Here is a 16,227-nt window from a genome sequence, read left to right on the forward strand (position 1 = left end):
CTCCCAGGCCCTGTGCCAAGATCCAGGAGGTGGGCGCTCACCTGTGTGTCTACATTCCCACAGACTGATCTCCCAGGCCCGGTGCCAAGGTCCAGGAGGTGGGTGCTCACCTCTGTGTCTGCATTCCTACAGACTGATCTCCCAGGCCCTGTGCCAAGATCCAGGAGGTGGGCGCTCACCTGTGTCTGCATTCCCACAGACTGAGCATCCAGGCCCGGTGCCAAGGTCCAGGAGGTGGGCGCTCACCTCTGTGTCTACATTCCCACAGACTGATCTCCCAGGCCCGGTGCCAAGATCCAGGAGGTGGGCGCTCACCTCTGTGTCTGCATTCCCACAGACTGATCTCCCAGGCCCTGTGCCAAGATCCAGGAGGTGGGCGCTCACCTGTGTCTACATTCCCACAGACTGAGCATCCAGGCCCGGTGCCAAGGTCCAGGAGGTGGGTGCTCACCTGTGTGTCTACATTCCCACAGACTGACCTTCCAGGCCCGGTGCCAAGATCCAGGAGGTGGGCGCTCACCTGTGTGTCTACATTCCCACAGACTGACCTCCCAGGCCCGGTGCCAAGTTCCAGGAGGTGGGCGCTCACCTGTGTGTCTACATTCCCACAGACTGATCTCCCAGGCCCGGTGCCAAGGTCCAGGAGGTGGGCGCTCACCTGTGTGTCTACATTCCCACAGACTGATCTCCCAGGCCCGGTGTCAAGATCCTGGAGGTGGGCGCTCACCTGTGTGTCTGCATTCCCACAGACTGATCTCCCAGGCCTGATGCCAAGATCCAGGAGGTGGGCGCTCACCTGTGTGTCTACATTCCCACAGACTGATCTCCCAGGCCCTGTGCCAAGGTCCAGGAGATGGGCGCTCACCTGTGTGTCTACATTCCCACAGACTGATCTCCCAGGCCCGGTGCCAAGGTCCAGGAGGTGGGCGCTCACCTGTGTGTCTACATTCCCACAGACTGATCTCCCAGGCCCAGTGCCAAGATCCAGGAGGTGGGTGCTCACCTCTGTGTCTGCATTCCTACAGACTGATCTCCCAGGCCCTGTGCCAAGATCCAGGAGGTGGGCGCTCACCTCTGTGTCTGCATTCTCACAGACTGATCTCCCAGGCCCGGTGCCAAGATCCAGGAGGTGGGCGCTCACCTGTGTGTCTACATTCTCACACTGATCTCCCAGGCCCGGTGCCAAGATCCAGGAGGTGGGTGCTCACCTCTGTGTCTGCATTCCCACAGACTGATCTCCCAGGCCCTGTGCCAAGATCCAGGAGGTGGGTGCTCACCTGTGTCTGCATTCCCACAGACTGAGCATCCAGGCCCGGTGCCAAGGTCCAGGAGGTGGGCGCTCACCTCTGTGTCTACATTCCCACAGACTGATCTCCCAGGCCCGGTGCCAAGGTCCAGGAGGTGGGCGCTCACCTGTGTGTCTACATTCCCACAGACTGACCTTCCAGGCCCTGTGCCAAGATCCAGGAGGTGGGCGCTCACCTGTGTGTCTACATTCCCACAGACTGATCTCCCAGGCCCTGTGCCAAGGTCCAGGAGGTGAGCGCTCACCTGTGTCTCTGCATTCCCACAGACTGATCTCCCAGGCCCGGTGCCAAGAACCAGGAGGTGGGCGCTCACCTGTGTGTCTACATTCCCACAGACTGACCTCCCAGGCCCGGTGCCAAGAACCAGGAGGTGGGCGCTCACCTGTGTGTCTACATTCCCACAGACTGACCTCCCAGGCCCGGTGCCAAGATCCAGGAGGTGGGCGCTCACCTCTGTGTCTACATTCCCACAGACTGATCTCCCAGGCCCGGTGCCAAGGTCCAGGAGGTGGGCGCTCACCTGTGTGTCTACATTCCCACAGACTGACCTTCCAGGCCCTGTGCCAAGATCCAGGAGGTGGGCGCTCACCTGTGTGTCTACATTCCCACAGACTGATCTCCCAGGCCCGGTGCCAAGGTCCAGGAGGTGGGCGCTCACCTGTGTGTCTACATTCCCACAGACTGACCTTCCAGGCCCTGTGCCAAGGTCCAGGAGGTGGGCGCTCACCTGTGTGTCTACATTCCCACAGACTGATCTCCCAGGCCCGGTGCCAAGAACCAGGAGGTGGGCGCTCACCTGTGTGTCTACATTCCCACAGACTGACCTCCCAGGCCCGGTGCCAAGATCCAGGAGGTGGGCGCTCACCTCTGTGTCTACATTCCCACAGACTGATCTCCCAGGCCCTGTGCCAAGATCCAGGAGGTGGGTGCTCACCTGTGTCTGCATTCCCACAGACTGAGCATCCAGGCCCGGTGCCAAGGTCCAGGAGGTGGGCGCTCACCTCTGTGTCTACATTCCCACAGACTGATCTCCCAGGCCCGGTGCCAAGGTCCAGGAGGTGGGCGCTCACCTGTGTGTCTACATTCCCACAGACTGACCTTCCAGGCCCTGTGCCAAGATCCAGGAGGTGGGCGCTCACCTGTGTGTCTACATTCCCACAGACTGATCTCCCAGGCCCTGTGCCAAGGTCCAGGAGGTGAGCGCTCACCTGTGTCTCTGCATTCCCACAGACTGATCTCCCAGGCCCGGTGCCAAGAACCAGGAGGTGGGCGCTCACCTGTGTGTCTACATTCCCACAGACTGACCTCCCAGGCCCGGTGCCAAGAACCAGGAGGTGGGCGCTCACCTGTGTGTCTACATTCCCACAGACTGATCTCCCAGGCCCGGTGTCAAGATCCTGGAGGTGGGCGCTCACCTGTGTGTCTGCATTCCCACAGACTGATCTCCCAGGCCTGATGCCAAGATCCAGGAGGTGGGCGCTCACCTGTGTGTCTACATTCCCACAGACTGATCTCCCAGGCCCTGTGCCAAGGTCCAGGAGATGGGCGCTCACCTGTGTGTCTACATTCCCACAGACTGATCTCCCAGGCCCGGTGCCAAGGTCCAGGAGGTGGGCGCTCACCTGTGTGTCTACATTCCCACAGACTGATCTCCCAGGCCCAGTGCCAAGATCCAGGAGGTGGGTGCTCACCTCTGTGTCTGCATTCCTACAGACTGATCTCCCAGGCCCTGTGCCAAGATCCAGGAGGTGGGCGCTCACCTCTGTGTCTGCATTCTCACAGACTGATCTCCCAGGCCCGGTGCCAAGATCCAGGAGGTGGGCGCTCACCTGTGTGTCTACATTCTCACACTGATCTCCCAGGCCCGGTGCCAAGATCCAGGAGGTGGGTGCTCACCTCTGTGTCTGCATTCCCACAGACTGATCTCCCAGGCCCTGTGCCAAGATCCAGGAGGTGGGTGCTCACCTGTGTCTGCATTCCCACAGACTGAGCATCCAGGCCCGGTGCCAAGGTCCAGGAGGTGGGCGCTCACCTCTGTGTCTACATTCCCACAGACTGATCTCCCAGGCCCGGTGCCAAGGTCCAGGAGGTGGGCGCTCACCTGTGTGTCTACATTCCCACAGACTGACCTTCCAGGCCCTGTGCCAAGATCCAGGAGGTGGGCGCTCACCTGTGTGTCTACATTCCCACAGACTGATCTCCCAGGCCCTGTGCCAAGGTCCAGGAGGTGAGCGCTCACCTGTGTCTCTGCATTCCCACAGACTGATCTCCCAGGCCCGGTGCCAAGAACCAGGAGGTGGGCGCTCACCTGTGTGTCTACATTCCCACAGACTGACCTCCCAGGCCCGGTGCCAAGAACCAGGAGGTGGGCGCTCACCTGTGTGTCTACATTCCCACAGACTGACCTCCCAGGCCCGGTGCCAAGATCCAGGAGGTGGGCGCTCACCTCTGTGTCTACATTCCCACAGACTGATCTCCCAGGCCCGGTGCCAAGGTCCAGGAGGTGGGCGCTCACCTGTGTGTCTACATTCCCACAGACTGACCTTCCAGGCCCTGTGCCAAGATCCAGGAGGTGGGCGCTCACCTGTGTGTCTACATTCCCACAGACTGATCTCCCAGGCCCGGTGCCAAGGTCCAGGAGGTGGGCGCTCACCTGTGTGTCTACATTCCCACAGACTGACCTTCCAGGCCCTGTGCCAAGGTCCAGGAGGTGGGCGCTCACCTGTGTGTCTACATTCCCACAGACTGATCTCCCAGGCCCGGTGCCAAGAACCAGGAGGTGGGCGCTCACCTGTGTGTCTACATTCCCACAGACTGACCTCCCAGGCCCGGTGCCAAGATCCAGGAGGTGGGCGCTCACCTCTGTGTCTACATTCCCACAGACTGATCTCCCAGGCCCTGTGCCAAGATCCAGGAGGTGGGTGCTCACCTGTGTCTGCATTCCCACAGACTGAGCATCCAGGCCCGGTGCCAAGGTCCAGGAGGTGGGCGCTCACCTCTGTGTCTACATTCCCACAGACTGATCTCCCAGGCCCGGTGCCAAGGTCCAGGAGGTGGGCGCTCACCTGTGTGTCTACATTCCCACAGACTGACCTTCCAGGCCCTGTGCCAAGATCCAGGAGGTGGGCGCTCACCTGTGTGTCTACATTCCCACAGACTGATCTCCCAGGCCCTGTGCCAAGGTCCAGGAGGTGAGCGCTCACCTGTGTCTCTGCATTCCCACAGACTGATCTCCCAGGCCCGGTGCCAAGAACCAGGAGGTGGGCGCTCACCTGTGTGTCTACATTCCCACAGACTGACCTCCCAGGCCCGGTGCCAAGAACCAGGAGGTGGGCGCTCACCTGTGTGTCTACATTCCCACAGACTGACCTCCCAGGCCCGGTGCCAAGATCCAGGAGGTGGGCGCTCACCTCTGTGTCTACATTCCCACAGACTGATCTCCCAGGCCCGGTGCCAAGGTCCAGGAGGTGGGCGCTCACCTGTGTGTCTACATTCCCACAGACTGACCTTCCAGGCCCTGTGCCAAGATCCAGGAGGTGGGCGCTCACCTGTGTGTCTACATTCCCACAGACTGATCTCCCAGGCCCGGTGCCAAGGTCCAGGAGGTGGGCGCTCACCTGTGTGTCTACATTCCCACAGACTGACCTTCCAGGCCCTGTGCCAAGGTCCAGGAGGTGGGCGCTCACCTGTGTGTCTACATTCCCACAGACTGATCTCCCAGGCCCGGTGCCAAGAACCAGGAGGTGGGCGCTCACCTGTGTGTCTACATTCCCACAGACTGACCTCCCAGGCCCGGTGCCAAGATCCAGGAGGTGGGCGCTCACCTCTGTGTCTACATTCCCACAGACTGATCTCCCAGGCCCGGTGCCAAGGTCCAGGAGGTGGGCGCTCACCTGTGTGTCTACATTCCCACAGACTGACCTTCCAGGCCCTGTGCCAAGATCCAGGAGGTGGGCGCTCACCTGTGTGTCTACATTCCCACAGACTGATCTCCCAGGCCCGGTGTCAAGGTCCAGGAGGTGGGCGCTCACCTGTGTGTCTACATTCCCACAGACTGATCTCCCAGGCCCGGTGCCAAGATCCAGGAGGTGGGCGCTCACCTGTGTCTACATTCCCACAGACTGATCTCCCAGGCCCGGTGTCAAGGTCCAGGAGGTGGGCGCTCACCTGTGTCTGCATTCCCACAGACTGAGCATCCAGGCCCGGTGCCAAGGTCCAGGAGGTGGGCGCTCACCTCTGTGTCTACATTCCCACAGACTGATCTCCCAGGCCCTGTGCCAAGGTCCAGGAGGTGAGCGCTCACCTGTGTCTCTGCATTCCCACAGACTGATCTCCCTGGCCCGGTGCCAAGGTCCAGGAGGTGGGCGCTCACCTGTGTGTCTACATTCCCACAGACTGATCTCCCAGGCCCGGTGCCAAGGTCCAGGAGATGGACGCTCACCTGTGAATGTGATACTGGCAGACAATAAAGTGCTATTTTAGATAGTATATTTTATTATATAACTATATACAGTACTGTGTAAAAGTTTTAGGTGTGGAAACGATGTGTTAATAGTTTGATTTTATCAATTAAAAATTAACAACGACCCCAAACATACAGCCAATGTCAAAACTATCTTCAGTGTAAAGAAGAACAAGGAGTCCTGGAAGTGATGATATGGCCCCCACAGAGCCCTGATCTCAACATCATTGAGTCTATCTGGGATTACATGAAGAGATAGAAGGATTTGAGCAAGCCTACATCCACAGAAGATCTGTGGTTAGTCCTACCGAGTTCCTTCAAAAACTGTGTGCAAGTGTACCTAGAACAATTGATGCTGTATGAAGGCAAAGGGTGGTCACACCAAATATTGATTTCATATAGATTTCTCTTCTGTTCATTCACTTTGGATTTTGTTAATTGATAAAAATAAACTATTAACACTTCTAGTTTTGAAAGCATTCTTACTATGCAGCATTTTTTCCCACACCTGCCTAAAACTTTTGCACAGTACTGTGGGCCTGATTCAGCATGGATCGCAAAAGCAATATCTTTCTCAAATGGGCAACACCATGTGCACTACAGGTGGGGCAGATGTAACATGAGCAGAGAGAGTTAGATTTGGGTGGGTTATATTGTTTCTGTGCAGGGTAAATACTGGCTGCTTTATTTTTACACTGCAATTTAGATTTCAGTTTGAACACACCCCACCCAAATATAATGCTCTCTGCACATGTTACGTCTGCCCCACCTGCATGTACATGGTTATATATATATATATATATATATATATATATATATATATATATATATATATATATATTTATTATGTATGTGTATATACTACTAGATACTAAAGAGCGTACGCAGGATGTTTAGGTGTCTGTGTAATCCCGGCTCCTCTTCCCTCCTCTCCCCAGGGTGTAATCGGAATGATCTACATTATCCCGGCTGACATTAACACCCTCATCAACTACTTCAGCTTTGCCGTGTGGATCTTTTACGGATTAACCATCGCTGGGCTTGTGGTGATGAGATTTACCAAGAAAGATATGAAGAGGCCGATAAAGGTAATTTCCAATGACACGCTCTATGTTAGCGTGCAGTCTGGAAGCTCTCGGAGTCTCTGCGGTCTAATTGGCGGTATAGTGTTCCTGGAGCGAAGGGATGTGTTGTGAAATGAGATGTGGAATAACAGTGACGTATATTCGTCTTATTGCTCCATAAATGTCATGGAAAACACAGGAGGTTACGTTCTCCTTCATGGGGAACCTTATCAATCTGCGAACACAACGGATGCTCCAGATAAAATGGAATTTCCACCAGATCCCTTTTCACTTGCATGAATATTGGCCCTCTGAGTAACCATCAGATTACACACTATGGGCCTTATTCAGATTGGATCGTAATTGTAAAGCTGTGCTTAGCTGTCCTGCATTCCGATCCTGCATACCGCCTCCCACCTGCATACCACCTCCTCCCTCCATACCACCTCCTTCCTGCATATCTCCTCCTTCCTACATACCTCCTCCCTCCATACCACCTCCTCCCTCCATACCACCTCCTTCCTGCATATCTCCTCCTTCCTGCATATCTCCTCCTTCCTACATACCTCCTCCCTCCATACCACCTCCTCCCTCCATACCACCTCCTTCCTGCATACCACCTCCTTACTCCATACCACCTCCTCCCTGCACACCACCTCCTCCCTATATACCACCTCCTCCCTGCATATCACCTCCTCTCTGCACACCACCTCCTCCCTGCATACCACCTCCTCCCTGCATACCGCCTCCTCCCCGCATAGCACCTCCTCCCTGCATACCGCCTCCTCCCTGCACTCCACCTTCTTCCTGTACACCACCTCCTTCCTGCACACTACCTCATCCCACCATACCACCTCCTCCCTATATACCACCTCCTCCCTGCATATCACCTCCTCTCTGCACACCGCCTCCTCCCTGCACACCATCTCCTCCCTGCATTTGCTAAAAACTGCAATGCTCATCGCAGTTCAGGGTGAACATCGCGAGCATCGGTTGCGATGTTCATTTGCGACTGCAGTCTGAGTAAGTCTGAAGTTACTCAGACTTACTGTCGCAGGGAGGCTAGCGACGCCAAGGAAACTGCGACAGCGTCCTTGGCCTTGCCACTCTCAGAAACACGCCCCCGTTTTCCCCAATGCTGGATGCCTCCCCCTCTCCCAACGAACGCCTCTGCGCGATGGCATATCTGTGATGCTATTGCTGGACCCATTCTGCACGTGCGCAGTTTCCTGAACATCCGGGACTGCGGGTTGCATTGCATAAGCGATCCAACCTGTATAAGGCCCTATGGCCGGGCCGCTCACGCTGCAGAAACCTGCTTTGAAGACCCAGTCCCTGGTCTCGGCCGCTCCCGGAATTTCAGGAAAGATGCACAGCTCTGAACAGCTACCCCACCCACACATGCCCACATCTGGTCATTCAGGGAGCACTGCAAGTGACCGCGCAGGACTGGTACAGCACATGCGCCCCACCGTCTGAGATGTACGTAAACCATCTCCACGTCAGGCTGAGATTGCACCCAACTGTCAGGAAGCCGCAATCGGACGCCATCATCTCATTATCATGCGTTTGTCCGCGGTTAGGATAACTTTTCCTAACTCTATACTGAAACGGGAACTCCATCTGCAGGTAACTCTACTGCCCAGGAAGTTCTTCATTTAATTCATCCAGGGATAAAATATGCGTTGGATATCATAGCGTGTGCACTTATTTACCCGCCCGAAAAATGTCTGCATCGTTATGTACCTGCAATAGGTAATGATGGAGCGCTGAAATTATATGGCAAGGTCCTGCCAGTATAAAATGATCATGCCTAGTATACAAAACATGATCTGTTGGTGACACTTGACAACAACGGTTGAAAAATGTTCTCTGGTGGACATGAAAGTTCCTTGGACATCAGCCCGTTGTAGAGGCCGAGGTCTCTAAGAGATTGGCTGTGCACTTGGGTCACGGCATGTGTAAGACTGTAATGGTTTTCTTTTCACAGATCCCCATTGTTATTCCCATTTTGATGGTCCTGGTCTCCATCTACCTGGTGTTAGCACCCATCATTGGTGAGCCTGAGTGGGCCTATCTCTACTGCGTGATCTTCATCTTCAGTGGGTTACTTCTCTACTTCCCCTTTGTGCACTATAAGGTCAAATGGGCTCAAAAGATTACAAGTAAGTTCTCGTGTGGATTTCCCAATTAACGGGTCATCTGGACTTTCCTAATAGCTATGCAGCTTAACTGGGTGCAGCAGGTTCCGTATGATTAGGAGAGAATTTGGGGTGTAACTCTTCGGCAGCCAATGGTGTGTGGCAAGCTTGGCTGGGCCAAATCTCCCAGTAATAGTCCATGTAGGATATGGCATCGTGGTCATTTATTATTAGCCTTTGTATGATATCACAAGGGGTCCACAGCGCCTTACAAAGTACATAAACAGACTAAGTATGGACAAAACAAGAAAGAAAAGTGACTTTAGAGTACAGACTATTGCAGAACATGGTATTGTTTATAAAGTACTCTCTTTTCTCTTGTTGTTATATTCTAAATACTGGTCCATCGGCGGTTATAATAGATGATCAGTAGGGTGAAACCCAAGGGATAGGTGCCGTTTTAGCAGTGGGTAGTAGAGGATGGTATGAGTGAAGGAAGGAGAAACATATGAGGGAAAAAGGCCCTGCTCGTGAGAGCATACAGTCTAAAGGGGCGGGGGGGGGGGGGGGGGCAGGCAGGGCTGACACAGAAGGTAGAGACAGTGAGCAAGGAGTATGGAGCAGTGGATTAGGATGAGAGCTGGAAGGCTTTGAGGTGGGTCTTGTGAGCCAGTTTGAAATTTTGTAGAGAGGTGGAGAATCTGATAGGAAAGTGAGTTCCAGAGGTAAGGAGCAGCACAGGCAAAGTCTTGGAAGTGGGAAAAGTAATCAGGAGAGTTGGCAATCATGAATTTGCAGGAGGAGAGGGTGGTCCACAGTGTCAATAGCAGCAGAGAAGTCAAGGAGAATGAGCAGATTAGTGGCCCTTGGATTTGGCAGCATGGAGGCAATTGCAGACTTTCATGAGGGGAGTTTCTGTGGAGTGAGGAGGATGAAAGTCAGACTGAAATGGGTCAAGCAGGGAGTGTGAGGAAAGGAAGGCAATCAGGCGGTTGTAGACAATACGCTCAAGGAGTTTGGAGGCAAAAGGGAAATGGGTCGGTAGTTGGAGAGAGTGTTAGGATCAAGGGTAGATTTTTTTTAAGAATGGGGAGACAAGGTCATACTTGAAGGCAGAGGGGACAGTACCTGACGAGAGGGAGAGATTGAGGAGGTGGGCAAGGATAGAATAGGAGAATAGAATAGAATGCCTTTATTTTAAATAACAAGCACCAGGGAATGTCAACGAAATAATCAAGTAACACACCACATTGTAAAAAAACAAGCAGCCTTACCAGGGTCCACAGTACGAAAAATCTACAAAATTGCTGGTTCGTCTAGCACCAAGGGAACTAGGGGGAAGGAGAGAGGTAGCGGAGGAGGCAGGAGGGGATAGGGTCAAGGAAAGAGGTGGAAGGGAGGTCAGGATTAGGACCACGACTTCATCTCCAGATACAGGGGAGAAAGATGTCAGAATGGATGGAGAGGGTTAGGCTGGGAAAGCATTGTGTTTTATATTCTAGGATAACATAAAGGGACATGTATGGTAAGTATTGTATAAAAGTGGATGAATCTGAAAATGTCTTTGAGAGAATGCCTGGTATAATTACACGTTACACAATCAAGGAAGCCGAGCAAGCGGCAGAGCTGTTATTACGGGAGTGATTATTTGCTGTGTAAGCAGATTTAACAAGACTCACAATTGCTGTATAAAAATACCTGACTAATGGCTTCAGAAAATGGAAAGGAAGAACATTTTTAAAAAAAGATAAAGAACTTTAAAAACTTAAACGTTGTAAAACTAAAATAAAAACTAAAGATTGCGCCCTATCGGTGACATCGGACATTCTGGAGTGTAGCTTGTTGTGGCAGGAGCGGTGGCGCAGAGAGAGGTTAGTGTAAAAATTGCCGGAGCTGCTGGAGTGGCCTGGAGCGAGCCCAATTCCGATACCAATTCCGATACTTTCCCCAGCCAGCGTCGTTAGTGCTATCGTCCCAGTGATCTCTTTGGGAAGATGGCGCCGTACATAGAAATCAAAGACTCTGGCACTGTTCCCAAATATCACTGGGTAGGTGGCGATGGCCCACTTTCTGATAAAGGGACCCGCTTCCTGATAAAGAAGGGTGTAGGTGCCCTGCTCCACGCCACCCCCCTGCCTCCCCCCGTGTTAAAATTGCACCCCCCCACTATGAAGCATGCGGCCCAACAATTATATTATTTAATGTTTTAATAGTAAAGGGCGTCATCACGCCCCCTTTTTAAGCCACGCCCTCACTCCCTTACCGAGGCCCGGCGTAACTCTCCGCGGCCCCGGGCAGGATCCCTGGGCACTTTACATTTAGCAAGAAAAACACAAGCTCCTCCCCCTCTAAACCCCATTGGCTGCCTGGGACCTTCATTAATTTATTTAGAAATGCCCAATTGACAGAACTAAGAGCACAGAACAAGAGCGAGTGGAAAAAACAACAATCCCAACAATGAAAAAAACACACAAAAGCAACCAACAATGAATATGGGGCCCAATTATTAATTACCAGGATTATGGCCCGCTAATTAGTATTTATCATTGCAGTTATGTGCAGCGATACGAAATTCTGTACTGCTGGCATGTTTTAATAATCACATGCAGGAACAGAGCCTCTGAAATGAGCCCGTACCTCCGATGAGTAAGAAGTGAAGTGATCGCTAATGCGCCTACAAAACAGCATAAAGGGAGGATATCCAGTTTTCCATATAGGACTCAAAGAATGAATCCCATTTACTAATTCATCTTATTGGGGGCAGAGGTGTCCCTGCAGGAGAGCATGTTCAAAAGATGCCCCACACAGCACCTCAAATCCAAAACAGGCACCTTGGGATGAAAATTTGGTGAAGACCAGATGGCCGCCCAACATAGCTTCTCGTTAGAGTTCCCGCTAAACCAAAGTTGTGGAATGTGTCCTTATGAGCCAGTGTAAGCCATGGGAATTGCTAAAGTAATCTGCCTGGCACTGGTTTGTCTTAACATAGGCCAATTTCTTCTAAAGGATTCATCAAAGACCAACTGGATATCCGTCCTGTGTAATTCCATGGTCCATTGGACAATTATTATTAACATTTACTTATATAGTGCCAGTATATTCCGTTGTGCTTTAGTCATGCCCTTACAACATTAAAGGTGCCCTTTTTTCTCTGGAGGCTACGCCTGGTCTTAGGCCGAGATCACAATGTCTTGGATAAGATGGAAGTTAGAGACCACATTGGGCTGACTACAAGGATAGGTTCTAACAAAAGGCGCTTAATCTCTAGAGAGAGTCTGCCGCAGGGAAGCTGAGGTGATGATGGAACGCTATCACTGAGGGTAACAATGCGGCTGTCCGTGCATGTAGGTTTTACGTCACCCTCATACAAGAAACCTACGCCATTGGAAGTGAAGGGTTTAATGGCAGGGTCAGCTTTGTTTCTGTGCTCCCTTGAGAAGAAGCACATGGCCAAACTTGACTACTCTTGTTAAATGGCCATTACTGGGGGACTTGCGGCCTATAAGACGCCAGGGATATGCGGTGCACAAGACAGGAGACAGGAACCGGCATTTATAACGTGAAGCAAAATGCAAAGATTAAACAGGGACTTTCTTTTAGCTGTACGATATTGAAGTGTTGAGGCTCACGTGACCCCACTGAAACCAGGCAAATTCCTCTTTTGTCAATTTGTTTAATGTATGTTTTTGAATCATAGCTGAAATATCGAAGAAAAAAAAAAAGTAGAGCTTTGTAACAACATTACTCCGTCCACTGTTCCTAAACTAATGTAAATCTTTGTATTTATTTCAGAGCCGATCACTATGTATGTTCAGATGATCATGGAGGTAGTTCCTCCAGAATAATCAAAGCCATAGGGACAGCTATACAAGTGAAAAGACTGATGATTGTTATATAGACTGTTGGAGAGCGTCATATGGAGTGTTGCTTCTGGATAGCTCCGACTTTGTACATATTGTAAATGCCGTATGACCGCAGAGAGCCACACAGGCCAATGACGTTTTAGATGTGTCCTTTGCAGCCCTGGTCTTATATGATAGAATAGCAATCTCTCAGACAGACCATGGAGAGAGTTCAATCTTTGTCCGGTAAGGCACCAGCTTGCTGACGTGTGCTGTACGCGTGGTCTTCTCCAGTTTATTTTAGGACCTCTGGAAAATGCTTTGCAAATTCTCCATGACCTCCAGAAAACCCATCTACCATAACATAATGGAGCGTCGTCATTCTTGTAGCAAGTACACAAATAATTGTAAACCAGTCCATATAAGGGCCAATCCGGACGGCCAATTGTGGTGTGTTAGAGCAAACGGGACAGAAATCGCGGCGTCTCCAATGGTAAGAGGACGGCCACATCCAAATCCATATCTGATCTGATGTCCAATCAGGGCTGGTGGAAAGCACGGTCGCATGATGATTGGAACCAATGGATTCTGCCCAGATCTGTCACATTTTGCATCACTTGTATATACGTAGCTAAGCCTGGACGGAACTGCCTGTGTGTGTGCTCACCATTAGTTTTTATTTGTATAGACTCTGATAGTGTATACCTGCCTCAAGTTCTAAGGACAAATGCATTTTCTATACTGTACATTGCATATTCTCTTGTTGAGACGCATTAAATGGCTACTGCTCATTACCTCTATATGAGAGAGTATGTAACATTCGGTGGGAAGAACCTGCAAGGCTCTAATTAGTGGGAGATACTGACAAATGATCTAAATTACCTTGGTTTTTCCCCGTTTAATCTTTTTATATCCTCCACCTCAGATCCCACCACGATTGTGGCCCCATCAGCACAGTATGCAAACAATGGGGTCAATGTGAATTGAACAGCGCCGGGAGTTAGCTCCTAGGGCTATTTAACTCAGCGTGCAGTGACAGCCGCCGACGGGATTTCTTCTCGCACCCCTCCTGGGGAGGGGGCGAGCAGAAATCCGCCAAAAGTGCCGTCGTGATGCTGATTTCTGCCGTTAGCGTTGCGGAAACAGCATCGTGCCGGGCACTTAAGTCGGAGAATGTCTGTTATCCCGACAAAACACCCTGTTTAGTACGGGAGAACGTGCATTCTCCGACTTTACTTCGTGCTGAATTGAATAGCCCTGGGAGATAACTCCCGGCGCTATTCAATTCGCATTTCATTAAATTGACCCCAGTGTATATGTGTGTGTTTGTGAGATACAGACTAAAGTGTAGGACAGTAGTTCTCAAACTGTGTGTTTGTGAGACCCTGGGGTGCCTCAGGGCACTTGCAGGGGTGTCTTTGATTGGTGGTTCAGGACCAAGTAAACAAATTTATGGCCAGTGTAATAGGCAAAACCAGCGCTGGCGGCTGCCAATCATAACATATATGGACAAGCAGAAGCAAATATTGTCCCTCACCACACAATTGAACCTAAGGATGACAAACTTAATTTACTTTAATATTTGTTTCTTAACTTCTCAATAAGAAACTTTTGGCCTTGGGGAGCCGTGAAAAAAAAATTCTAATGCTCTGGAGTGCCGTAATTCCAAATGAGTACCACTGGTGCCGGCAGGAATTCAATAGGCGGTATTCAAATGATATATCACGCGTTATTCCCTTTCTAAAGTGATCCCTGTTATCGCGCATATCGCGCCCATAGTAATCAGAATTAGCTGCGTGGTTGGGTGCTCTTGCTACCGCTGGGGTAGCGAGCTGAAATGATTATACCATGCCCCTCAGAAACAGAACGGGAGTGGAAGAGGGTGAAAAGAATTGAATACCGCCCAGAGTGTCAAAAGTAACTACCTATAAACAATTATAACAAACAAGGAATACGTGAATAAATACAAATGAAAGCCGAACATACAAAACGTGATCCAACTGCAAAAACTACTGAGATGATGCGGGCGCATGGGCAGGGCCCATCCAGCGCATGCCCCCGTATTTTCTGCGGGCGGACCACCAGTAAATGCGAACGCCTCTGCTTGTCAATCGGGAGGGTGGTGGCAATGCTCAGTTTCCTAGGCGGAGATGGAACGTTGCGGTGGTGGCGCCAGTCAAACGGGGGGCGTGTTGTGGCCATGATTGGGGTGGCTGTGTGACGTCATACGCAGCTGCTGCGATCACAAAGATGGCGACTGACCTCTTGCGGTCGCAGCCAGGCTGCGCCGGCAGGAGACTACCCTATTTTTTTTGGAGTGATCACGATGAAATTGCGGTGCGACTGCAATTTCAGCGTGGTCTCAGGAGGGGGGCGCGGTGGATAGCATGCTGGGCGGCCTTTGCCCTGCGGATGGGCGGCTCTCAGCATGCGATCAAAAGGATTGCAAGTTCTGCAGAGTGTACAATCCTTACTGAATCTGGTCACAGTTCCAATTCGCTCTCATTAAAGACAAATTCCATCAAGTAAAGGATAAGAGTCCGTATTCCATACTCATTGTGAACAATCGATACATGGATTCGTAGATCTTTCTTTTTGGTGAAACGTCCTTCTCAGGTCAATCTTACTTGATTCCAAGATGCATGGAAAAAAATAATAGAAAAAACAAAAATAGGACAGTACGTCCAGGGGTGAATATTAGGCCTAATTCAGACCTGATCGCAAGTAGCAAATTTGTTAGCTAAAGGGCAAAACCATGTGCAGTGCAGGGGGGCAGATGTAACATGTGCAGAGAGAGTTAGATTTGGGTGGGGTATGTCCAAACTGAAATCTAAATTGCAGTGTAAAAATAAAGCAGTCAGTATTTACCCTGCACAGAAACAAAATAACCCACCCAAATCTAACTCTCTCTGCACATGTTACATCTACCCCACCTGCAGTGCACATGGTTTTGCCCATTTGCTAACAAATTTGCTGCTGCGATCAGGTCTGAATTAGGCCCTTAGTACACCTCTGGTGTGTGCAGGAATCCAGATAGATGAGTGACCACCTACAACTACGACCACCACCTGGCTCTATACGTAATGGCGTACCGTACTCCCACAGCCGTGTCGCAGAGTCCACTCATAAAGATTTCTTTTAACAGGAGTTTTAACCATCAAACTGCAATATATATATATATATATATATATATATATATATATATGTCCGGTGCACATCACTAGTTTTTATACATATATTCATCCATAAGACCCTCCATTATCCACATATTCTATACCCCCTAGGGCCATCGGGGGTAGGACGGAGGTTGTGGACCTAAGGAAGAACCTCAAATAAACTTTTATGCGAATCTACGTACGTCTAAAGCTGTGAGTGGGGTATGCTCTTTTGTTTCATTCATGTGGTTGTCTA

General features: G+C 51.1%; 1 protein-coding gene across 1 annotated transcript in view; it reads left to right on the top strand.

Moving 5' to 3' along the window:
* SLC7A9 (solute carrier family 7 member 9) overlaps window positions 1-13,610 on the top strand; it is a 47,387-nt gene extending 33,777 nt beyond the window's left edge. The window contains exons 9-11 of the mRNA XM_063944278.1: window positions 6,708-6,857; window positions 8,824-8,998; window positions 12,767-13,610. Coding sequence (XP_063800348.1) covers window positions 6,708-6,857; window positions 8,824-8,998; window positions 12,767-12,819 — 378 coding nt within the window. The 3' untranslated portion in view covers window positions 12,820-13,610. The remainder of the gene's footprint in view (window positions 1-6,707; window positions 6,858-8,823; window positions 8,999-12,766) is intronic.
* The last annotated feature ends 2,617 nt before the right edge of the window (window positions 13,611-16,227 follow it).

Source organism: Pseudophryne corroboree, chromosome 11 (assembly GCF_028390025.1).
Source record: "Pseudophryne corroboree isolate aPseCor3 chromosome 11, aPseCor3.hap2, whole genome shotgun sequence".
Taxonomy (NCBI): Eukaryota; Metazoa; Chordata; class Amphibia; order Anura; family Myobatrachidae; genus Pseudophryne; species Pseudophryne corroboree.